The 25684-nt window shown below is 35.8% G+C and overlaps 1 protein-coding gene and 1 pseudogene across 5 annotated transcripts in view; both read left to right on the top strand.

Annotated features, from left to right (window-relative positions):
- HDX (highly divergent homeobox) overlaps window positions 1–25684 on the top strand; it is a 280874-nt gene that overhangs the window by 167140 nt on the left and 88050 nt on the right. For 4 of the 5 annotated variants that reach the window (XR_007409409.1, XR_003129594.3, XR_003129595.3 and 1 more), the window contains exons 6-8: window positions 4877–5084; window positions 17805–17881; window positions 21066–21149. Coding sequence is in view for 1 of the 5 variants with exons in the window: in XM_025431849.3 (XP_025287634.1) it covers window positions 4877–5084; window positions 17805–17881; window positions 21066–21149 (369 nt within the window). In the remaining 4 variants the exon portion in view is untranslated. The remainder of the gene's footprint in view (window positions 1–4876; window positions 5085–17804; window positions 17882–21065; window positions 21150–25684) is intronic. The other variant, XR_004813079.2, reaches the window with a different exon arrangement.
- LOC125754657 (signal recognition particle 19 kDa protein-like) lies at window positions 1739–2181 on the top strand (annotated as a pseudogene).

The raw sequence follows: 25684 nt of genomic DNA, 5'->3' as shown, positions 1-25684 counted from the left end.
ATTAGATCCCTGGCTATGACTTCTTGTTCTTTCATTTGAGATGAATTCATCCATCCTGGCATTTCACCAATATTTCTGCTTTCTCTGTGTTAGGAAAGCCTATTATGTTTCCTGCTCCTGAGAATAAAGGCTATATTAAGAAGAAGTGATACACTGTTCAGGACCTGGCACTTGAGAAAGTTTTATTGGTGTATGCTCTTTGCACTCTGCTGTTCTTCTGCTCCTTCCCTCAGACCCATCCTGTGCAGAGTTTTTCCTTGCCTGCAATAGGGTGTTTGGACTTTCTCCAGTGTGTGGCAAATTTTAACTAAATGTGTTTTGGCCTGCTTGTCAGAAAAGCTAGGTCGTATTTCCTCTAGAGCTGAAGCTTTGCAGCACTCTATGATCAGTAGACTTGGTGTATGTGGGAGTTTTGTGCTGGTCTTCTGGGGGAGGGGCCTTCTGCTCTGGTTCTTAGGCTGATTTGTCCTAGTAAAGATGCACCTGCAGGGCACAGTGGGGTGGGGCGTGGTGTAGGTGGCTCACTGGGGGTACTGTGTTGTTCAATGAAGTCTATCTGTGCTGATTAACATGGGCAAATATGTCAACTGGCTTTCTTGTCTCTGGAGAGGCAAGTTCATGCCTGCCACTGTTCGGGAAGCCTTCACAGAAGAGTGAACATTCTCCACTTTTGTGTCCCAGGCCTCTGTCAGAACACCTCTTTTACCCTGTCTGTAAGTAAGCAATCTCCATTCCTGTGTTTTGTCTCAGGCATGCCAGCTGGGATTTGAAACTCCCAATTTAGGGACTCAGACTAGGGGAGAGTCTTGCCTTGCTGTGGCTAGTATAAGTTTGTTCCAGAAAAGCAGTTTCACAACTGTTCAGGGGCTCAAAGTTTATGATTAAGTGCAGCCAAAAGCTGACTTCCAGGTTATATCCTTCCACAGGTGCCTCTGTTGTTATGCTAATGAACAGGGCAGCTCAAAGTCAACTCTGCTTTTACTTTTGTCCTCTGAGAGAGTGCCATCTCTCCAAAATGCACTGGTGAATTTAGTAAGGTCTCTGGATACAAGATCAACATACAAAAATGAACTGCTTGTTTATACAGTAAAAATGAACATATTGAAACTGAAATAAAACATATAATACTATTCTCAATCACTGAAAAAAGTCAAATACTTAATGTAAATCTAACAAAACATGTATAGGACTTTTATGCTGAAAACTACAAAACATTGATGAAAGAAATCAAAGAAATTCTAAATAAATGGAAAGACATCTGTGTTCATGGACTGAAAGACTTTCAACATAGTAAAAATGTAAATTTTTCCAAAATTAATGTGCAGGTTTAACATAATTCTTATAAAAGTTTCAACAATATTTTTGATTGATATAGACCAGAAAATTCCAAGATTCATATGGAAAGGAAACATGCTAGTATAGTTAAAATAATTCTAGAAAAAAAGAATGAAGTGGAAGAAATCCATCTATATAATTTCAAGACTATGTGGTATTCACAGGAAGATACATATACACATCAGTGAAACAGATGACAAAACCCAGAAATAGCCCTGCACAAGTATGAACAGCTTAGTTGATCTCTGACAAAGATGCAAAAGCAATTTAATGGAGAAGTCTTCAAAAAGTGTTTCTGGAACACTTTGATATCCATAGAAAACAGAAAAGAACTTTGATCCAAGTTTCACACCTTATACAAAAATGATTTAAAGGGCCTGTGCGTACCGGTCCCTGGGCGGAGATGGCGTGCACCGCTGCGCAGTCCCCAGCCAAGCAGAACAGGTTCTTCTGTATCTATCCTGCGTATCTGAACAACAAGAAGACCAGCACCAAGGGCCGGCGCATCCCCATCAGCAAGCTACTGAGATTCAAGATGGGTGCTCAGCAGTCGGACTTAATGTATTCCTTGAGAAAAATAAAATGTACTCTAGAGAGTGGAATCGTGATGTTCAGTACAGAGGCAGAGTCCGGGTCCAACTCAAACAGGAAGATGGCAGCCTCTGTGTCGTACAGTTCCCATCACGTAAGTCAGTAATGTTGTATGCAGCAGAAATGATACCTAAACTAAAAACAAGGACACAAAAAACAGGAGGTGGGGACGAAAGTCTTCAGCAAGGAGAGGGAAGTGAAAAAAGGAAAAGGAAAGAAGTGACTGCGTATGGGAACCAAGTCTGGTACTACTGAGAGAGACCGTGAATGAAGTCTTCTAATTTATATTTAAGAGAAACAGAAGCTTTATATTTGCATCATTTAACCGAACTATGGACATCTCTGCCTCTCAGCTTCAGCATCAGAGTTGACAGCGTAATAAATTTGCATCAGAACTTTGCATCTAGCCCTTACGCAGTATAAAAGAAAATTTTGTTTGCTTTTCAACGCAGAGTTTTTGTGGAAGAAAGAAGCATACTTTTATTTTTTTTTTTTTTAAAGATTTATTTATTTATTCATGATAGACATAGAGAGTGAGAAAGAGGCAGAGACACAGGAGGAGGGAGAAGCAGGTTCCATGCACCGGGAGCCTGACGTGGGATTCGATCCCGGGTCTCCAGGATCGCGCCCTGGGCCAAAGGCAGGCGCCAAACCGCTGCGCCACCCAGGGATCCCCAGAAGCATACTTTTAAATGGACAGTGAACTCTACCATAAGTTACTTGAAATCCTGTATCTGTCCTGTGTGTAAGCATGTTTTAGATAAATGAGTTTAATTAAAAATTTGAAATACACATTTTCTTCAACATTTAAGTTACTGAAATAAAATTTGAAACTGAAAAAAAACAAAAATGATTTAAAAATGGATCATAGATTAAAATGTAAAAAAGTAAAAAAAAATAGGGGATGATCTTTAAGACCTAGGACTTGGTGACATAGTTTTAGAAAGGATACTAAAAGTACAATCCATAAAAGAAAAAAAGCAATAGCTTGTACTTCATCAAAATTAAAAGTCTTTTTTTTTTCTGCAAAAGACTGGGATGAGGGAAATAAAAGCTACAGACTGGGAGTAAATTTTTGCACATTACATATCTGATAATAACTTAATATAAAATAAATAAAGCTTAAAACTCAACATTTTAAAACGTTTAATTAGAAAATGAGCAAAATACACAAACATTTCACTGAAGAGAGTATATAGATGGCAAATAAGCACAAGAAAATATTTTCAACATCACTAGCCATTGGAAATCAAATTAAGAACTCAATGACCTATATCACTGCACACACAAAAATGAACAGCCAATTTTTTCATTATTGAGAATACCAAAATGCTGGCATGAATGCCAAGAAATTGGATTTTTCATACATTGCCGGTAAAAATGTAAAATGGTACAACCTTTCTGGAAACAATTTGACAATTTTTTTAAAACTAAACATGTAATTACCATATGTCCAAGCATTTGAATTCTTGAGCATTTATTCTAGAGAAATAGAAACTTATATCTGCACCAAAAACTATTCATTACTGTTCATAGGAGCTTTAAGGGCCCCAGCTGAGAAATAACCCAAGTGCCCTTTCATGAATTAATGATTAAACAAACATAGCAAATACAATGGAAAAATAGCACATAAATATTATGGAATACTACTTAACAATAAAAAGGAATGGACTATTGTTACATGCAACTTGAAAAAATCTTCAGAAAATTATGCTGAATGAACAAAGTCAACTTAAAAAAAAATCACATGCTGTATGACACCATTTATATAACATTCTTGAAATTTCCACAGAAGTGAAAAACAAACTAGTGGTTGCCAGGGGATGGGAATGGTAGATAAAAGAGGAGGAAGAGTGCTCCTGGGTGGCTCAGTGATTGAGCCTTTGGCTCAGGTCTTGATCCCATTGTCCTGGGATCTTGTCTTGCATTGGGCTCCCCGCAGGGAGCTTACTTCTCCCTCTGCCTATGTCTCTTGCCTCTTTCTCTATGTCTTTCATGAATAAATAAACTCTTAAAAAGAGGAAGAAGAATAGTGTGATAAAGGAACATAGAAGTGTACATACATATCATGCATTATCAATTTCCTGTTTTAATTATTGTAATATAATTATACAAAACATAAATTGGAGAAATCGAGTGAAGGAGATTTACCTTTGCAACTTCCTGTGACTCAAAATATTTTGATATAAAAAGTTTTAAAATTTTGTTCTGGATCCAATGAAATAACATTTTAGAATACTAGAAATACCCAAGTAACTATTAAAGAGTCAAAGTTAATAGAAGTTACATTTTTACCATGGAAGCAAGAATGAAAATGAAATATGAACTGCAGTTATTCTTATATGTCTAGTCCTTTTAGGAAAAGAATCAATTTATGTTTTGTTTGAAAGATATGGTGGATTATTTTTACAGAAATATTAAGTATTTATGAATTTTGACTAATTAAAAAATATAATAATTTATTTAAGAGAAATACTTTGTAACAAATTAATATTGTTATTTATTTATCATTTATCAGAAATTTAAATATGTTTTGTTTAATTTCCTCTCAAGGTTGTTCTGTTTGAATTACGTTTGCTTCATAAAAATAAACATCTGCTTATAAATTTTTATTAGTCCTTTATTCAACATTGTTGGACATTTTGATACATTATACTACATAAAATCAATAAAATAAGCAATTTCAAAAATGTAAAAAAAGTGTTCTACAAGGGACTGCATGTTGCTTGAAAGTCTGAATATTTAGATAAAGTTTATCTTTCTGCTAATAATATATTTAAAAGTAAAAGCATAATTAACTTTTGTTTATTGACTAATAAATACATTTTATTATTTTAGGTACCGGTTTCTTTTTAATCATGTTTTATGCAGCATCCATTTATTATTTTAATGGCTAGAACTGCTAAAGGTTCAATATTTACAAAAACTCCGTTTTTATTTCTCTTAAAAGACTTGGATTGGGAATCGAAGAAGGAAATATCGTTTAATGGGGATTGAAGTTCCTCCTCCAAGAGGAGGCCCTGCTGATTTTTCTGAGCAGCCTGAGCCTGGTTCTTTGTCTGCACTCACATCAGGAGAGGAAGCTGGTCCTGAAGTAGGAGAAGATAATGAAAGAAATGATGAAGTATCTATCTGTTTGTCTGAAGGAAGCTCTCAAGGTATTTTAATATGCTGCACTTACTAATAAAAGTTTTTGTAAATTTGATGGATTTTTACTTGCTTTTCAGCTAATTGCATTTCAAATCTAAAGTCTTCAAAACATTTGGTTAAACATTTGGAAAGAAATGGATTTATTTTGATTTATTTTTATTATACTTTATATATTTACACACATAATGAATTATTTTACAAATTAACATATCCATCTCCTCTCATAGTTATCATTTATGTGTATGACTAGAGCACCTAAAATCTACTTTAAGCAAATTTCTAGTATGCAATATAGAATTGTTAACTGTAATAATAATGCTGTACGTTAATTCTCTAAATTTATACATCCTGTGTAATCACAAATTTGTATCCTTTGACCAAATTTCCCCATTTTCTGGACTTCCCCAGCATGATAACTATCATTCTGTTCTCTGCTTCTATTTGACTTTTTAAGATTTCACATATAAGTGAGATCATGCGGTATTTTTAGTTCTGTTCCTGGCTTATTTCATCTAACATAGTAACTTCCAGGTTCATCCATGTCATTGTAAATGGCAAGATCTCCTTTATTTAAGATTTAATAAATTTGGGATCCCTGGGTGGCTCAGCGGTTTAGCTCCTGCATTTGGCCCCGGGTGTGATCCTGGAGTCCTGGGATTGAGTCCCGCATCAGGCTCCCTGCACGGAGCCTGCTTCTCCCTCTGCCTGTGTTTCTCTCTCTCTCTCTCTCTCTCTTTCTCTCTCTCATGAATAAATAAATAAAATCTTTCAAAAAATTGAATAAATTCATGTGTGTGTGTGTGTGTGTGTGTATGGTGTATTCCTATATATAGGAGATATATATATATATATAAATATTATATGTGTTTTACATATATATAATTCTTATATATATATATATAAATATATTTTTTTCTCACTTTCTTTATCCATTCATCTGTCAACAGATACTTAGGTTGCTTCCATATTTTGGCTAATAGTTATGCTGCAGGAAATGTGGGAGCACAGATATCTCTTTGAGGTGATGATTTTTTTCCTTTGATTATATATCCTGAAGAAGGATTATTAGATTACTAGAAGGATTACTAGATAGAACTACATGGTAGTTCTGTCTTTAAGATTTTGAGGAAACTTCATACTGTTTTCCATAATGGCTGTCCAATTTGCTTTCTGAACAATGGTGTACAAGTGTTCCCTTTATTCTATATCCTCACCAACACCCATTATCTTTTATCTTTTTTTTAAAGTTTTAATGCCTCCAACTAAAGAAATTCCCACACTGAGTCATCACAAGGAACACTTATCTACCACAATAATGATCTCTCACATTTAGAAATGTTGATTATTGCAACAATTCATAATTATAATTAAGTACATGATTGTTTTTATTTTATTGAAATTCTAATCAATTTAGATTATAAAATTATAAATGTATTGTAATAAATACATATGGTATGGTATAATGTGATAAACACCAGAGTAGTAGTCAGACAAACTGGGTGAAAGCCCTGGATCTTCTACTGGGTGATTTTGTGACTTCAGGCAAAACATTTAGTTCATGGTGCTTTAGTTCCACATCTGTAATCTAAGAAGAATAGACTAAATCATCTTTATAGCATTGCCCAGTGTTTCCCTAAGGCGAATTGAAATAATATGTGCCTTCGCAATGAGCACTTTTAGATTTAATTTACATATTATAAATTCATCTACTGTAAATGCAGAATTCAATGATTTTTAGTAAATTTCATAGAGTTGTACAATTATCACCATCACTAAAATCCAATGTTAGAATATTTTCATCACTTCAAAAAATTTATTTGAGCCCATTTGTAATCAACCCTCATTCTCACATCCAAACCTAGACAACCACAGGTCTACTTTCTGACAATGCAAACTTGTATTTTCTGAGTATTTCTTATAAAAGGAATCATACAACACGTAGCCTTTTTGCATCTGAGAGAAAGAAAATCTTGCACTGACCCATTTTATTTTGCTGATCAGAATATTAACAATGTATTTTCCAGTTTAATTTTTGCCTTTTAAATGTGATTATGGATGTCAGAACTTTTTGCTTATAATATTTATCTTGCTAAGTATATCAATCCTTTTCTTTATGATTTCCGATGTTGGCATCATGATTACAAAGTCCTTCATTGTACCACAATTATGTTAACATACCCCTACATTTGCTTCTTATATTATGATGGTTTCATTTTTTCAACTTATTATTTATTCTGGCTAGAATTTATTTAACTGTAAGATGTATGAGGAAAATACCTAATTTTATTTTTTCCAAATGTTTAACCAGCTACTCTATTTGTTAGATAATCCAGCATTTTTCTATTGAGTTTAATTGTAGCTTTTTATCAAGTATAATATATACACACATATACATACACACATACATGCATACATATATATTTGGGTTATCGTATTATGTTACATTGATCTGATTGTTTATACCTGTGGCTTTATAAAATATATAAATATCTGGTAGTTCTCTGATTACTATTCTTAGCTCTTGTAGCACAAATTCTTTTAGATTAACTTTAGAATTGTTTAGTCATAACTTCCCCAATCCCTCTCCCCTAAAATCATTTAAGATTTTTATTGGCACTGCATTAAATCGTAGTAAAATGTGGAAAGATAAATTCAATTTTGCATGTGTTGAGTTTTAGATGACATCAGGACATCCATGTGGAGCTGTTCAGCAAACTCATGGATAATGTGGGTCTGAAGCTCAGAAAAGGAGTTAAGACGTTAAAAGAAATATAGGAACCACCCACATCAAAGCCAAAAAAAATCTAGCATAGAAATAGAAGATTTGGTTAAATGAGAAAATGGAGAACAAGACGGAAAGATGTACAAGAGTTGTGTGTTGAGAAATATCCAAATTTAGGGGCTAGAAGAGAAAAGGGAGCCACCAAAGGAACATTAAGACTGAATAAAGATATTATCTTATTACTAAAATCAAGGAAAGATATTTCAGAAAAAAAGAAATGTCATTGTTTCAGTCATCTTTTGGAAGTTGAATAGAAATTTCTCTCATGGGACATCTAAAATTGTCAAAGGTATATACGTGGACAATATAATTGTGTGCCAGATGATGAGGGACAAGGATAGGAGCTGTTCAAAGAATATAAAGTTATAGTTATACAACTGGAGTACAACTGTTGAACAAATATAGTGCCTATAATTGGTAATTAGGGGTTATAGACTTAAAGAACTTGTTATGAGGATAAATCATATTTTGTTCTTAACACAAAAAAGGACAAGAAACTTTTGGAGGTGATGGATATGTTTATTATCTAGATTGTGGTAATGGTAACATGAGTGTATTCACACGTCCAAACTCACCAAATTGTAAACAGTAAGTTATATGCACTCTGTGTATACCAATTATATCTTAATAAAGCAGGAAAATTAAAATAAAAACGAATGAGAACCCACTGAATTTGGTGCTTAAGAGGTTCTTTCTAAAATCAATGTGTGTTGCAAGGTGGAGGCAGGCAGATTACAGTAGGTTGACTAAAAAGCCTTTAGTATTGCCAGGGCCATATATTTTAATAATAAGTGTCTGAAAAGTTGTATGAGTATTCAAGTGTTTTTTTTCTCTCTCTCTTTCTATCTCCCTCTTCCCTCCCTCTCTCTGTCTTTACCAAAATTTGCTGTTGGTATTGATGAAGATGATAGCATAGAGTTTAGTGTACAGGAAAACTGAAGCAGGAAATAAGAGAGACTATTGCTTCATTTCCAAATCTCTTATTCATAATCAATTTGGTCCATCAAACCATTTTCGTTTTCTGTTAGTCTTTACTAAATTATATGTGCCTAGGAATACTTGTATATTTTTAGTGATTTATATTTTTGTATATTTTTTATTGGAGTTCGATTTGCCAATATACAATATAACACTCAGTGCTCATATCATCAAGTGCCCCACTCAGTGCCCGTCACCCCGTCACCCCATCCCCCCCGCCCACCTTCCTTTCCACTGCCCCTTGTTTGTTTCCCAGAGTTAGGAATCTCTCATAACTTGTCACCCTCTCTGATATTTCTCACTCATTTACTCTCCTTTCCCCTTTAATCCCTTTCATTATTTTTTATATTTCCCAAATGAATGAAACCATATAATGTTTGTCCTTCTCCAATTGACTTACTTCACTCAGCATAATACCCTCCGGTTCTATCCACCTTGGAGCAAATGGTGGGTATTCGTCGTTTCTAATGGCTAATATTCCATTGTATATAAATGTATATACCACACCTTCTTTATTCATTCAGCTTTTGATGGACACTGAGGCTCCTTCCACAGTTTGGCTATTGTGGACATTGCTGCTATAAACATCGGGGTGCAGGTGTCCCAGCCTTTCACTGCATCTGTATCTTGGGGGTAAATCCCCAACAGTGCAATTGCTGAGTTGTAGGGCAGGTCTATTTGTAACTCTTTGAGGAACCTCCACACAGTTTTCCAGAGTGGCTGTACCAGTTCACACTCCCACTGACAGTGCAAGAGGGTTCCCCTTTCTCCACATCCTCTCCAACATTTGTTGCTTCTGTCTTGTTAAATTTCACTATTCTCACTGGTGTGAGGTGGTATCTCAGTGTGGTTTTGATTTGTATTTCCCTGATGGCCAGTGATGTGGAGCATTTTCTCATGTGCTTGTTGGCCATGTCTCTGTCTTCCTCTGTGAAATTTCTGTTCATGTCTCTTGCCCATTTCATGATTGGATTGTTTGTTTCTTTGCTGTTACGTTTAATAAGTTCTTTATACATCTTGGATACTAGCCTTTTATCTATAGGTCATTTGCAAATATCTTCTCTCATGCTGTAGGTTGTCTTTTAGTTTTGTTGACTGTTACTTTTGCTGTGCAGGAGCTTTTGTCCTGATGAAGTCCCAATAGTTCATTTTTACTTTTGTTTCTCTTGCCTTCATAGATGTATCTTGCAAGAAGTTGTTGTGGCCAAGTTCAAAAAGGGTGTTGCTTGTGTTCTCCTCTAGGATTTTGATGGAATCTTGCCTCACATTTAGATATTTCATCCATTTTGAGTTTATCTTTGTGTGTGGTGTAAGATAATGGTCCAGTTTCATTCTTCTGCATGTGGCTGTCCAATTTTCCCAGCACCATTTACTGCAGAGACTGTCCTTTTTCCAGTGGATAGTGTTTCCTACTTTGTTGAATGGTAGTTGACCATAGAGTTGAGGGCCCATTTCTGGATTCTCTATTATGTTCCATTGATCTATGTGTCTGTTTTTGTGCCAGTACCACACTGTCTTGACCACAGCTTTGTAATACAACCTGAAATCTGGCATTGTGATACCCCCGGCTCTGGTTTTCTTTTGCAATATTCCCCTGGCGATTCGGGGTATTTTCAGATTCTGCACAAATCCTAAGATGATTTGTTCCAACTCTCTGAAGAAAGTCCATGATATTTTGATAGGGATTGCATTGAACGTGTAAGTTACCCTGGATAGCATAGACATTTTCACAATATTTATTCTTCCAATCCATGAGTATGGAATATTTTTCCCATCTCTTTGTGTCTTCCTCAAAGTCTTTCAGAAGTGGTCTGTAGTTTTTAGGGTATAGATCCTTTACCTCTTTGGTTAGGTTTATTCCTAGTTATCTTATGCTTTTGGGATTGATTCCTTCATTTCTCTTTCTTCAGTCTCATTGTTAGTGTATAGAAATGCCACTTATTTCCGAGCATTGATTTTGTATCCTGCCACACTGCCAAATTGCTGTGTACTTTCAGTGATTTATGAATAGATCTTTAAAGAATGATGGCTGGCAGCCATTTAGAAGATAATAGGGATTTGTTTGTTTCTATGGATGGATGAGAAAAGAAATATTCTGATAAAAGTAAATTACATAAGCCCCTAAAGGGGAATTTCAATCCATGACTTCCATTTCCTCATCTAACAGGGAATTTACAAAATAAGTATTTAGTGGGGGGAAAATGAGTGTATTTTAAGGTTGCTAATGGACCACTGCTCCTTCTCTGGCATTCTTTGTTGATTAATAGTGTGTTCTCTAGATAACTGTATAGTAATTAAAACCTAGTGAGAAAAAGGAGAGAGAATTTAATGCATGAATAAAAAAAAAACACTTGATGGGAAATAAGATTGCCTATAATTCCTCTTCGTGGTTTATTTTTTACAGATGCATAATAACCTTTTCATTCTTATCAGAAATTGGAACAGAAAAGCATAAGAGTCTTAAAATACAAAAAGAACCTTTTTGGAGGTTCTATTTCCAATGAGTTCTGTACTGTTTTCCTCCTTATTTTGCTGATGGAAAATACTAATCTGATTAATTTAATTGCGTGATCCTTCTGTGATGATCAAGCAAATTGTATCATTCGGCCTGGACTAATATAACTTTCAGATATGCTCACCATATACTCTTTCAGTTATGAAAATGTAGTTAAATGTGTTTATTTTGAGATTTACATTAGTTACATCTGAGAGACATAGAGAAAAAATAGTCAATATAATTGCCCATACTATTTCAAAAATCTAGCAATTGAAATTCAGAGTCCTTTATGTTATAGCTATTGATTTAAGAGAGTTAGTCTTCTAAATGTCTAAGAAAAAAACATCTTTAAAGCAAGGCTTACATTTTACATGTTAAAAATCAATTAAAAATCATGTTAAATTTCTCTAGAAAAAATCTACAAGCTAAAATAAGCATTATAGTTTTAAAATACAGTAAAAGGCAAGTTTAGCCAAAATCTCCAAAAAGTGTTCTTGATCCTTTAGCAGTTTCAGTTTCATTTCCTTTTTTTCTGAGAGTTCAGGTACTTCCCTGATACAAAGCTTCTGACTTACCTCTTATTTCCACCTTCTATCTCCCACCTTCACTACTCCCATTTCTTTTTCCTTTCCCTGTGTGGAAGTGAAGAGAAAGGAGATATGGTAAAGCTACCTGACTTCACCCCTCACACAACTGCAAACTCTAACAAAAGTAATAGATGATTCAGCTCTTTATTTTAAAGTTCTGTGTCTACTAAAACATATGCATGGTTGAGCAATCTTAAAGATTTTTACTATCCAGAGAATCAAACTGTTTAAACTATAAGAACAATTAACATCTATATTGTTAAATTTTATAACAAAGCCTCTTATCAGCTGTATCTATTATGTGGGTGTCCATATAAAATATATTTCTGCATAGTTACTCCACATAAGTGTATGGCTACCATATAGAGTGCCCTCTAGCATTTTCACTGATTACTAATTTTACTTATTTGTTCACTTTTCAATTTGCAGAGTTGCTTTTCCTGAGGAATAAGCAGACACATTGTACTTAGCTTTCAAACTTGCAGTAATGTCAAAGCTATCTGCAAGCAAAAGAAAACATGCCTCATTTAGCTGTATCACTTCATAACATTATATTTTAGAAATCCTCAAAACAGCTTTTCTTAACATCCAACAAAATAAACCCTGCATGTACATGTGGCTAGTAAAGCAGAAATGTATATAGTTATGAGCAAGTAAGAACAGAAATATGAGACAAACCTATAAGGAATGATAACAGTAATGATCTTATTGATGAGCACTATAACCTCTATTCTTACAGCATTAGTACTAATACTAGCTCTGCACCTAAATCTGTTAACAATCCCCACTTCTTCATTTCATTTAGTTGCTGATTACATAGGACTTGAAATTTCTGTGATTTGAAATGTCTAAATAATGAATAAAGTCTCCTCCATCTAGCAGTCATTTTTATTACAAAATTACATTGAATTTATGGTGTTCAATAGAGGCAGCAAAAACATTTCACAAAACACAACATCCATTCATGATAAAAACCCTCAACAAAGTAACTGTAGGGGAACATATCTCAACACAATAAAAATCATATATGAAAAACCCACAGCTAATGCCATTTGCAATGGGGAGAAACTGAGAACTTTTTCTCTACAGTCAGGAACAAAACAGAGATGTCCACTTCCACTGCTGCTGTTTAACATAGTTCTGGAAGTCCTAGCCATAGGAAACAGAAAACAAAAGAAATGAAAGGAATCTAAATTGGCAATAAAGAAGTCACACTTTCACTATTTACAGATGTTATGACATTCTACATAGAAAATTCAAAAGACTCCAACAAAAAACTGCTAGGACTGATACATGAATTCAGTAAAGTTTCAGGACACAAAATCGACATACAGAAATCTATTGCAATTCTATACACTAATAAGGAAGCAGCAGAAAAATAAATCAAGGAATTAATCCCATTTAAAATTGCACCCCAAATCATGAGATACCGAGGAATAAACCCAACCAAAGAGGCTCTTTTTTTTTCTTACTACTCTATTTTTATGATAATCTTGTAAAGAGGCTCAAGGAGCTGCCTTAGGCAGCAGGCAGCCTCTTTAGCATCTTTTCTCTCTGCCAGCATCCTCTGCTGCTGTTTTGCCAGGCACTTCCTGGCAGAATAATGGGCCCCTAGGTCATGATAGCAGTCCTGGTAGGCTTTGGCCACCTGGGTGGACTGCGCCAGCTCCTTGGCACAGTTCTGCCTGCAGCTATTGCCTTCCTGCTGCTGACAAGCCTTCAGCTTCTCCTGGATAATGTTAAGGATTTCTTGATCCACTTTATAGTCTCCCTTGCATTCTGCTTCAAACATGCACAAGACATCCTTTTACTGGCACTTATGTGAGAAATTGAAAGGACACAAAAAAATGGATAAACATTCCATGTTCATAGATTGAAAGATAAAAATACTGTTAAAATGTCTATACTACCCAAAACAATCTATACATTTAATGCATTCCTTATCAAAATGCCAACATCAATTTTTACAGAGCTAGCATAAACAACCTAAAATTTGTATAGAACTACAAAAGATTACAAATAGCCAAAGCAGGGGCACCTGGGTGGCTCAGTGGTTGAGCATCTGCCTTTGGTTCAGGTCATAATCCTAGGGTCCTAGGATCAAGTCCTGCTCAGGTTACCTGTAGGGAGCCTGCTTCTCCTTCTGCCTATGTCTCTGCCTCTCTCTGTATGTCTCTCATGAATAAATAATTAAAAATCTTTAAAACACACACACACACACAAATGGCCAAGGTAACCCTGAAAAAGAAAAGCAAAACTGGAAGCATCACAATTCTAGATTGTATTACAAAGCTGTAGTGATCAAGATGGTGTGGTACTGGCACCGAAATAGACACATAAACCAATAGAACAGAATAGAAAACCCAGAAATGAACCCACAGCTATGTCAATTAATCTTTGACAAGGCAAGTATGATATCCAATGTGAAAAAGACAATCTCTTCCACAAATGGTGGTGGGAAAACTGGACAGCTACAGGCAAAAGACAACATTCACAATATAAATTCAGAATGGATGAGACCTAAATGTGAGATCTGAAACCATAATAATCCTAGAAGTGAACACAGGCAGTAATTTCTTTGACACTGGCTGTAGTAACTTCCTTCTAGATATGTCTCCTAAGGCAAGGGGAAAAAAAGCAAAAATAAACTATTGGGACTACATGAAAATAAAAAGCTTCTGCTCAATGAAGGAAACAATCAATAAAACTAAAAGACAACGTATGGAATGGCTGAAGATATTTGTAAATGACATCCAATAAAGCATTAGTATCCAAAATATATAAAGAATGTATAAAGCTCAACACCCAAAAAATGAATAACCCAGTTACAAAATGGGCAGGAGATGTGAATAGACATTTTTATAATGAAGACATACAGATGGCCAACAGCCACATGAAAAGATGTTCAACATCATTCATCATCAGGGAAATGCAAATCAAAACTACAATGAGATATCATCTCACATCTGTCAGATGGCTGAAATTAAAAAAAAAAAGCCCTGGGGATGATGTGAAGAACTATTGTGTCCTGTTGGTGGGAATGCAAACTGATTAGCCACTGTGGAAACTTTTGGAAGTTTCTCAAAAAATTAAAAATAGAACTACCCTATAATCCAGTAATGGAACTCCTAGGTAATTACACAAAGAATACAAAAATACTAATTTGAAAGGATTTATACACCCATACGTTTATTGCAGCAATATTTACAATAGTCAAACTATGGAAGCAGCCTAAGTGTGTATTGATAGATAAATGGATAAAGAAAATGTAGTATATACATATTCAATAGATTATTATTCAGCAATAAAATAAAATGAAATTTTACCATTTACAACAACATGGAGTTAGAGAGTAGTATGCTAAGCAAAATAAATCAGTTAGAGAAAGATCAGTCTTATGCAGAATTTAAGAAACAAAATATATAAGTAAAGGGAATAAAAAAGGAGAGAGAGAGACAAACTAAGAAACAGACTCTTAACTATAGAGAACAAACTGATGGTTACCAGTAGGGAAGTGTGTGGGGATGGGTGAAATAGGTGATGGAGATTAAAGAGTACATTTGTGGTAAGCAGTGAGCGTTGTATGAAGTGATGAATCACTATTTTACATACTTGAACCTTATATCATACTGTATGTTAACTAACTGGAATTTAGATAAAAACTTGAAAATAACTAACTTGATAAAAACATAAATTGAATTTATGGTGGACTTTGCATTAAAATTCTGGTAAGGTTTTTCTGTATATCTTAAACCTAATTCTCTATGTCTTCATGTGAGTTCCTCAGTTAGCCATGTTTTTGCTTGTTCATGCTCCATGCTCGTAGAGGGCACCTCTATATATCTTTCCATGTGAAGGAATGGATCTGGAAAAAATCTTAGGAGGACTGATAAATATTTTTGTTCTACTTTCTATAGTGAAATAAAACATCAGTTACCAAGAGGCTGAGAACTTCAACTAGTGTTTAAATAATCTCAATGACATGACTGTGCATAGAAAGAAACATGGGGCAGAGCAGGCCGGGCTGCTCATTGATTTAGTGCCACCTTCAGCCCAGGGCCTGATCCTGGAGACCCAGCAGAGAGTACCACGTCGGGCTCCCTGCATGCATGGAGCATACTTCTCCCTTTGCCTGTGTCTCTGCCTCTCTGTATCTCTCATAAATAAGTAAATAAAATCTTAAAAAAAAAGAAACTTACTGCCCTGTTTTACTAAGGAGTAGAGGTAGGGATAATCTAAGACAAGACTTTATTTTGTAGATACCATATGCTGTGAACCAGCCACTTTTCCTAGCTCAACACAGAGAGCTTTTTAATAGACTTGTTCCTCTGAATTAATTTTTCCTAGTTTATTTTTTTCGCATTTTTAGAATATTGAATTTTTAAATTTCATTTAAAATCAATTAATTAACATATAATGCATTTAGTTTAGAGGTAGACTTTAGTGATTCATCAGTTGCATTTAACCCAGTGCTCATTACATCAAGTGCCCTCCTTAATGTTCATCACTCCTTCACCCCACCCCCCACCTTTCCTCTAGCAATCCCCAGTTTGTGTCCTATATTTAGGAGTCTCTTATGGTTTGTCTCCTTTTTGATCATAAAGGGAATACATGTTCATTATAGAAAATATAATAAAATACAGTGAAAAAACTTGAAATAATCCCACTTCTCAGTAATGAATTTTCTTAAAATTGGAGTGCGTCGAATATTTTCCAGTGTTTTCTCTTTATATATACAGGTATGTGTGTGTGTTCACATACACATGCTTCTTCAAAAAAAAATGGAAATGTACTGTATTTATAGTTTTATATCATGTATTCAAAATTATTTTTATCATTTTTCTCTTATTACAGCAAGCAATACAAGTTCATTTTTAAAATATCTAAATATAAGTAAGCAACTTGAAAAAAAGAAGTATCAAAATAAAATTAGACAAAAGGAAGAAAAAATGAATTCCTGTAATTCCATCCAGGAATAATAATGTCTGTTTTGGTATAAATAATGTCAGTCTTTTCATTGTCTATGAAAATGTACACTTTTTTTTCCTTTTATAAAATTAAGATCACAGGGGCACCTGGGTGGCTTGGTTAAATGTCCAACTCTTGGTTTTGGCTCAGGTTGTGATCTCAGGATCATGATATCAAGCCCCACATTGGACTCTGTGCTCAGCATGGAGTCTGCTTGAGATTCTCTCTCTCTCTCCCTCTACCCCTCTCCCATTTGCACTTACTCTCTAAAAAAAGAAATCAAATTAAATTAAATCACAGTGTACCTACATAGTAGGATTTGTCACCATCACTTGTTCACTTTCCAATAGATAATGATATTTTCCTTATTATAAACTATTCTTGTCCTTCAATTTTATAGTATTTATTGTAGGAACAGGTCCTAAATGATTTCTCCAATTCTCCATTGTGAAGCATATAGGCTGCTTCCATGTTTTTCCAATTATACAGTACAGTAGTGGCCATCCTTGTATTTACACCTATCCACACTTCCTAGAATGCAGTGTTAGAAATACAATTGCTCATCAAAGCATATATGATGTGAATTTATCATCTTTGGGTTTTTATTTTTTTCATTTTAAATATTTTATTTATTTATTTGACAAAAAGAGCAAGAAAGCACAAGCAGGGGGAGTGGCAGGAGGAGAGAGAGAAGCAGGCTCCCCACTGAGCAGGGAGCCCAATGTGGGACTCAATCCCAGGACCCTGGAATCATGACCTGAGGAGAAGGCAGATGCTAATCGACTGAGCCACTAATGCACCCCCATTTGTGTCTTTTTAAAATAGAGAAATTATTTAAGTGATCTTGTGAAAAACATTCTCAATAAAGTTTTGAGGAATGAAAAATGAAATCATAGCCTTTTTATTTTTTCTATAGAAGAGTCCAGTGAAGTTCCAAATGAGGCAAGGGCTCATAAGGAAGAGGACCACCATGCAGTATCTGCAGATAATGTGGTATGTACATATTGAAATTCTTTCCTCATGATGGATTTCAAGGATATGTTTCCAGTTGGTAATAATATCAGTGTTACCATAATTAAATCCTGCTCCATTTCACAAACCAAAACAAAGCTGTCACCAATGAATTTATGTATCTTTGAGGGCTTAAGAAATGAAATTTAAATATTTGAGGGTTTAAGAAATGAAATTTAAAGCACTGTCATTTGTACCTCAAATTTTTATGACTGAAGAGATTTGCAAATATAAAAATTTAATGCTTACTACAGATAGACATTTTTTACATATGTTATTCTTCTTTAACACATTTAGCAAAGAGCAGATTTCTTTCATTTAACAGATGGAGAAATTACGACTGAGGTTAGCCTGCAATCATGAAAGAAGCCTTTGTTAGTTCTAAGATTGTATCCAAGGATTCCTGATTCAGAGTTCTCTGTTCAGACCATATCTATCTCTACTATGTTTGGAGCCTTTCCTCTTTCTAGTTGAATTAGATTCTCTTAGTCTTCTTTAAAACTGCACTAATGGAGGAAAGACAATATTCAAAGACTGAATAACAGGCAGAGACAGACTGTATGTGGATTAAACTTGGATTTGTGAAAATGTAAACATTATTAGTATACATAAATGTTCTCCAAGCAGCATGTTTTTATTTTAGCAGCATGTTTATATCCTGACTCCATTAAGTAATACAGAAATCAAGATAGTATTAAAATCAAACATAAAAGCAAGGGCCATTTTTTTTTTCTTCTAAATCAATGATTTTTGCTTGATTGCAATCTTTTTTTTTCTAAAAGATTTTATTTATCCATGAGGGTCACAGGAGAGACAGAGACATAGGTAGAGGGAGAAGCAAGCTCCCTGCGGGGAGCCTGATGTGGAACTCGATCCCAGGACCCTGGGATCATGACCTGAGCCAAAGGTAGACACTCAACCACTGAGCCACCCAGCTACCTCTTGATTGCAATCTTTAAAAAAAATAGTCCCTGTAATGGATTTTTCTGTTACAAAATGAGTGTAACTTCATTTACCCTGGCTTCCATTACAAATGACATTATATGACATTATAATTCTGCCACATCTCCTTACTAGAAATTGAACACATAAAATACAGTTTTGCTCTTTTTTGTTAAACATCAACAGTATATAACAGTATTTTCCACATGCAGGATATAGTTTAGGATTACATTTTATTGATTTCAGTCCTAATTTAAATTGATGTTTGACTCTACTAACACAACTCAGTAGGCATATAGGAAAGCAAACTTTTATTTTGATGCAGTGTTTTCATTGGATAGCTGGTAATAATTATTTTCCACAATTGATTGTGTTAATATTCTTAAATTCCATGAAGTAATAATCTCCTCTGTTTTAGGTTCGGGTCACACTAAATAAGTTATATACTATTATTTACAAATTAAACTTTTTCCCACAAAAAACCAAACAACAACAACAACAAAAAAAAAAAAACACTTTTTTCCCCCATAGACACATGCTCACATTTAATCTGAATTTCTCTGCACTGGATCTCCCTCAGCAGACATTTGGAAATAATAAATAAAATAATGACATAGAATGACCCAAATCGCTTAGCACCTCCTAATTTTTGAAAAAAAAAACACAATTATTTTTTAGAGACAGAACTTTAAACCTTCAAAGCCTCATCTCTGTCTGCAACTTTTGAATGCCCCCAATTATTCATAGATGGCAAATCACAAAAACATATTAAGACTGATTTACATGCACAAACCTATAGAGTGGCCTTTGGTGCTTTCTTCCCTGGGATACTTATTATCTCCTTTTCCCAAGAACTGATCCAAATAAAGAATCTAAAAAAATTTTTTTAGAAAGTATACCAGGTCTTGTGAAAACTGACATGATTAAACCCCAAGTTTATAGTGATTTCAATAAAAACCAAAACATTAGATTCATGTCCAGTCATCAGTAGAAAGCAATTTCTTTGCAACTATCCTCTTGACTCAGAAACCTGCAAGTCACACACCCTGTTATGGTTACATATCCTCATAGGCCATGTATTAAGCATGATCATTCCACATATGTTTGGGACTTTTAAAAATTGTTATTCAAATTCCAATGAATTAATATACAGTATATTATTTTCATGTGTACAATGTAATGATTCAACACTTCCACACAACACTGGTGCTCAGATATTTAGAGTTTATTTTGGTTTTGGTTTTTCTTTTTTTTTTTAAATATTCCATGATTAGAGAACTTTCCTTGCCCCCATGGTTACAGTATAGTGGTCATTCTTCACATAAGCAGTAGGCTGTTTTATTCACTCTTTTGACAGATGTTTAATTAGTACCTACTATGTACAAAATACTGTACAAACTATGTTGCACCTTAATTCTAAAGCTAATGGCAGTTTAGCATCTCTCTTTCTCTCTCCTTACTTACTGTACAGTGAAGGAAGAAAACACCCAAGTTATTTTTATTAATATATCATAAATATTTGGTTTCAATTGTGTAGCCCATAATGGAGTGCATTAAATAAGTGACTTAAAAAAATCCCTGGGGATGCCTGGGTGGCTCAGCGATTGGGCATCTGCCTTCGGCTCAGGTCGTGATCCCAGGATCTGGGATTGAGTCCTACATTGAGCTCCCTGCAAGGAGCCTACTTCTCTCTCTGCCTATGTCTCTTCCTCTCTCTCAGTCTGTGTCTCACATGAATAAATAAATAAATTTTTAAAATCCCTGTATTTGACTTTGGAAGCATGTCACATGTTGATATTTTACATTAGAAGTTGTAAATAAATGTATAGTAATTAAAAAAAAAACTTGCAACAAAGTAGGTATGGTTAGCATTAAATAGATTACTTTTACACAAAATGTGTTTCCTATCACTGGAAGGCACTATTTAAGCAGAATTCAAATGCCTATTTTTTTCAAAAATATTATGAAAGAAATTTTTCTATTTTAAATAGTATTTTAATAGTTTTCTATTTACTAAGCAGCCATAAATTAAAGTTAGAGAAAGATGGCTCAGACACACACTGGGTATAACACTGAAGAGCCATTCAGAGTTTATTCTGGATAACCTAGACTAGATAATCCCATCATTAAAACTAAACATTAAATGTTTATGTTCTATACATTGTTGAGTATAGTGATGATGATCAGATAGGTACTTATGAAAATTTCTCAACTTGTGTTACAGAAAATAGAAATTATTGATGATGAAGAAAGTGACATGATAAGTAATTCTGAAGTTGAACAAGTGAATTCTCTCTTGGATTATAAGGTGAAAATAATTTCAAATTCTGAATTCATTAAGAGAAAGCTTTAAATGAGACAGACTTTTATGGTGCCTATGTACTAACTTATTTCACTTTCCCTTTTATTTGATAAGTTAAACTGGGACTCCTCATTGACTTTCTCAGGCACTTGATTTCAGTCAGCATGCTGGACACTTTAATCAAATCTGGCTGGTTTACTGATTATGGTTTTAAGCAAAGAGCTTGCTGAGTGGAAGTAGGTATTTATAGTGTATGTCAAGGTGAGGCAGGGCATAATTGTGCTTAATGCGAAATTTATGACAGTGACTATAAAGCTAAAGTTTATTTTTAAATAGTGGTAATGGGGAGATTTTTTTCCAGTGATCCTTGCTAATTTTCTCTTGAATTGCAACTTCTGAAGAACATTTTTAAGAAACCTCTTTTACATTTTAATAACAATTCCCCAGGGGGCAGAGCAAGATGGTGGAGGAGTAGGGTCCCCAAGTCACCTGTCCCCACCAACTTACCTAGATAATTTTCAAATCATCCTGAAAACCTACAAATTCGACCTGAGATTTAAAGAGAGAACAGCTGGAACGCTACAGAGAGAAGAGTTTGCACTTCTAACAAGGTAGGAAGACAGAAAAAAATAAAATATAAAAGAATCAAGTGGAGGAGGGACCCCCCGTGAGGAGCCGGGCTAAGGCCAGGTGGCGAAAGCCTCCAGGACAGGAAAGTTTAGTCCCGGAGAAGCAGGAACTTTAAACATCCACACGAGGGGGATTCCTGGGTAGCTCAGTGGTTGAGCACCTGCCTTTGGCCCAGGGCATGATCTTGGAGTCCCGGAATCGAGTCCCATATCGGGCTCCCTGTGTGAAACCTGCTTCTCTCTCTTTCTCTCTCTCTCTCTCTCTCTCTCTCTCTCTCTCTGTCTCTGTCTCTCATGAATAAATAAATAAAATATTTTTAAAAATCTGCACCAGATTCTTCCCAGACAGAAAGATGCTTAGCAGGGAAACCTGGCAGAACCAAAGGAGGGGCAGTGGAGCATCCAGTCTCCAGGGCCACTAAGAGGAAGTGCGCCCGGGGGAGAGCACTCCACAGACTGTGGGCCAAGCTCTGTAAAGGGCTGGAGCACACGCCCGGCAGGGCCTCGTGAGAAGCTCAGGCGGTGGCTCTCGGCGGAGGGGTCTGCGCCCGGCTGCCTTCGGAAACCGTAGCCCTGGGAGCGCAATTCCAGCAGCACAGGCCCCAGATTCCAGGGCACCGGGCAGACACAGCCCAGGATCCTGCATTCCCCCGAGACAGAGATGGGAAGGACACAGGACACTGAGGACTCCCCTGCCACTGGGCGGCTCCAAGCTGTGAAGGTCAGCACCCCCCACCCCCGGAGCATCCAGGCCAGTTCAGACTGGGAGACTGTGGTAGTTACTGCAGGAGCTGACTCCAGACATGGAGAGCTGACCATCGCCATTGTTCTTGTTCCTCCTTCTGTCACCCTGTGCCTGGGAGGAGCGGGGCAGCCAGGGAAGAGAAACCTCATGGGGTAAACAGCTCCCACTGAGCCATGGACCTGGCAGGGGGTGGAGCAGCTCCCCCAGGTGCACACACCTGAGAATCAGCACAGCAGGCCCCTCCCCCAGAAGACCAGCTGGAAGGACAGGGGAAGAGCAAGTTCTTGACCGAGCAGTGCTAGAAAGCTCCAAGGGAAGTCTAGGGATTTATAGTATATAGAACCAGAGGATACCCCTCCTTGTTTTTTTTCTTTCTTTTTTTTTCCTTTTCCCAGTACAACTCATTTTTTAGCCACTGTGCACTGAGCAAAATTATTAGAAAGAAGAACTCACCACAAAACAAAGAATCAGAAACAGCACTCTATGCCACAGTTACAGAATTTGGATTCCAATTTGATGTCAGAAAACCAATTCAGAAGGACAATTATATAACAACTGGTGAATCTGGAAAAAAAAAGCATAAAGGATTCAAGAGACTTCATGACTGAAGAATTTAGATCTAATCAGGCAGAAATTAAAAATCAATTAAATGAGATGCAATCCAAACTGGAAGTCCTAACGATGAGAGATAATGAGGTACAAGAACGAGTGAGTGACATAGAAGACAAGTTGATGGCAAGGAAGGAAGCTGAGTTAAAAAGAGAAAAACAATTAAAAGACCATGAGGAAAGGTTAAGGGAAATAAATGACAGCCTCTGAAAGAAAAATCTACATTTGATTGGGGTTCCAGGAGGACCAGAAAGCATATTTGAACAAATCATAGCTGAGAACTTCCCTAACTGGGGGAGGGAAACAGGCATTCAGATCCAGGAGATAGAGAGATCCCCTGCAAAAATTAAGAAAAACCCTTCAACACCTCGACATATAATTGTGAAAATTGCAAATTTCAAAAATAAAGAGAAAAATCCTTAAAGCAGTGAGAGACAAGAGATTCTTAATATATGGGGAGAAATATCAGATTAAGAGGATACCTCTCCACAGAGACCTGGCTGGCCAGAAAGGTCTGGCATGATATACTCAGGGTACTAAATGAGAAGAACATGGAGCCAAGAATACTTTATCCAGTAAGGCTCTCATTCAGAATAGAAGGAGAGATAAAGAGCTTCCAAGATAGGCAGAAACTGGAAGAATATGTCACCACCAAACCAGCTCTGCAAAATATATTAAGGGGAACTCTGCAAAAGAAAGAGGAAGCCCAAAGAAATAAGCCACAAAAGCAAGGACTGAATAGGTATTACAATGACACTAAATTCATATCTTTCAAAAGTACCTCTGAATGTCAATGGGCTTAAAGATCCCATCAAAAGACACAGAGTTGCAGCATGGATAAAAAAGCCAGACCCATCTATTTGCTGTCTACAAGAGACTCATTTTAAACAAAAGGACATCTAGAGCCTGAAAATAAAAGGTTGGAGAACCATGTACCATTCAAATGGCCCTCAAAAGAAAGCAGGGGTAGCCATCCTTATATCAGATAAACTAAAGTTTATCCCGAAGACTGTGGTAAGAGATGAAGAGGGACACTATATCATACTTAAAGGATCTAGCCAAGAAGAGGACCTAACAATCATCAATATTTATGCCCCAAATGTGGGATCTGCCAAGTATATCAATCAATTAATACCCAAAGTAAAGACATCCTTAAATAATAATACACTTATACTTGGTGACTTGAATGTAGCGCTTTCTACACTTGACGGGTTTCAAAGCACAACATCTCCAAAGAAGCAAGAGCTTTAAGTGATACACTGAACCAGATGGATTTCACAGATATTTACAGAACTTTACATCCAAACGCAATGGAATACACATTTTTCTCAGATGCACATGGAACTTTCCCCAGAATAGACCACATACTGGGTCACAAATCAGATCTTAACAGATACCAAAAGATTGGGATCGTCCCCTGCATATTTTCAGACCATAATGCTTTGAAACTGGAACTCAATCACAAGAAGAAATTTGGAAGCAATTCAAACAAATGGAGGTTAAAGAGCATCCTGCTAAAAGAAGAAAGGGTCAGCCAGGACATTAGAGAAGAATTAAAAATATTCATGGAAACTAATGAGAATGAAGATACAACCATTCAAAATCTTCGGGATACAGCCAAAGCAGTCCTGAGAGGGAAATACATCGCAATACAAGCATCCCTCAAAAAAACGGAAAAAAACTCAAATACACAAGCTAACCTTGCACCTAAAGGAACTGGAGAAAAACACCAAGTAAAACCTACATGGAGCAGAAGAAGAGACTTCATAAAGATTCGAGCAGAACCTAATGAAATAGAGACCAGAAGAACTGTAGAACATATCAATAAAATAAGGAGTTGGTTCTTTGATAGAACTAATAAGATAGATAAACCATCAGCCAGCCGTATTAAAAACAAGAGAGAAAAGACTAATTAATAGAATCAAGAATGAAAAAGGAGAGATCAACACAGATAACAAGGAAATACAAACGATTTATAAAACTTATTATGAGCAGCTATACACCAATAAATTAGGTAATCTAGAAGACATGAACACATTTATGAAAAACCATGAAGTACCTAAACTGGAACAGGAAGAAAAAAAAACCTGAACAGGCCGATAACCAGGGAGGAAATTGAAGCAGTCATCAAAAACTTCCCAAAACAGAAAAGTCACGGGCCAGATGGCTTCACAGGGGAATTCTATCAAATGTTTAAAGAAGCAATACCTATTCTACTAAAGGAGTTCCAAAAGATAGAATGGGATGGAATTCTTCCAAACTCGTTTAATGAGGCCAGCATCATCTTAGTTTTAAAACCAAAGACCCTACCAAAAAGGAAAATTATAGGCCAATAACCCTGATGAACACAGATGCAAAAATTCCCAACAAGATGCTAGCCAATAGGATCCAACAGTACATTAAGAAGATTATTGACCATTCCCAAGTGAGATTTATCCCTGGGATGTAAGGCTGGTTCAACACACTTAAAGCAAACATTGTGATGGATAATTTCAACAAGAGAAAAAAACAAGAAACAAATGATCCTCTCAATAGATGCAGATAAAGCATTTGACAAA

Source organism: Canis lupus, chromosome X (genome assembly GCF_003254725.2).
Source record: "Canis lupus dingo isolate Sandy chromosome X, ASM325472v2, whole genome shotgun sequence".
In the NCBI taxonomy this organism is placed as follows: Eukaryota; Metazoa; Chordata; class Mammalia; order Carnivora; family Canidae; genus Canis; species Canis lupus.
Note: the sequence above shows the minus strand (reverse complement) of the source record. Positions and strands in the feature narration are given on the sequence as shown.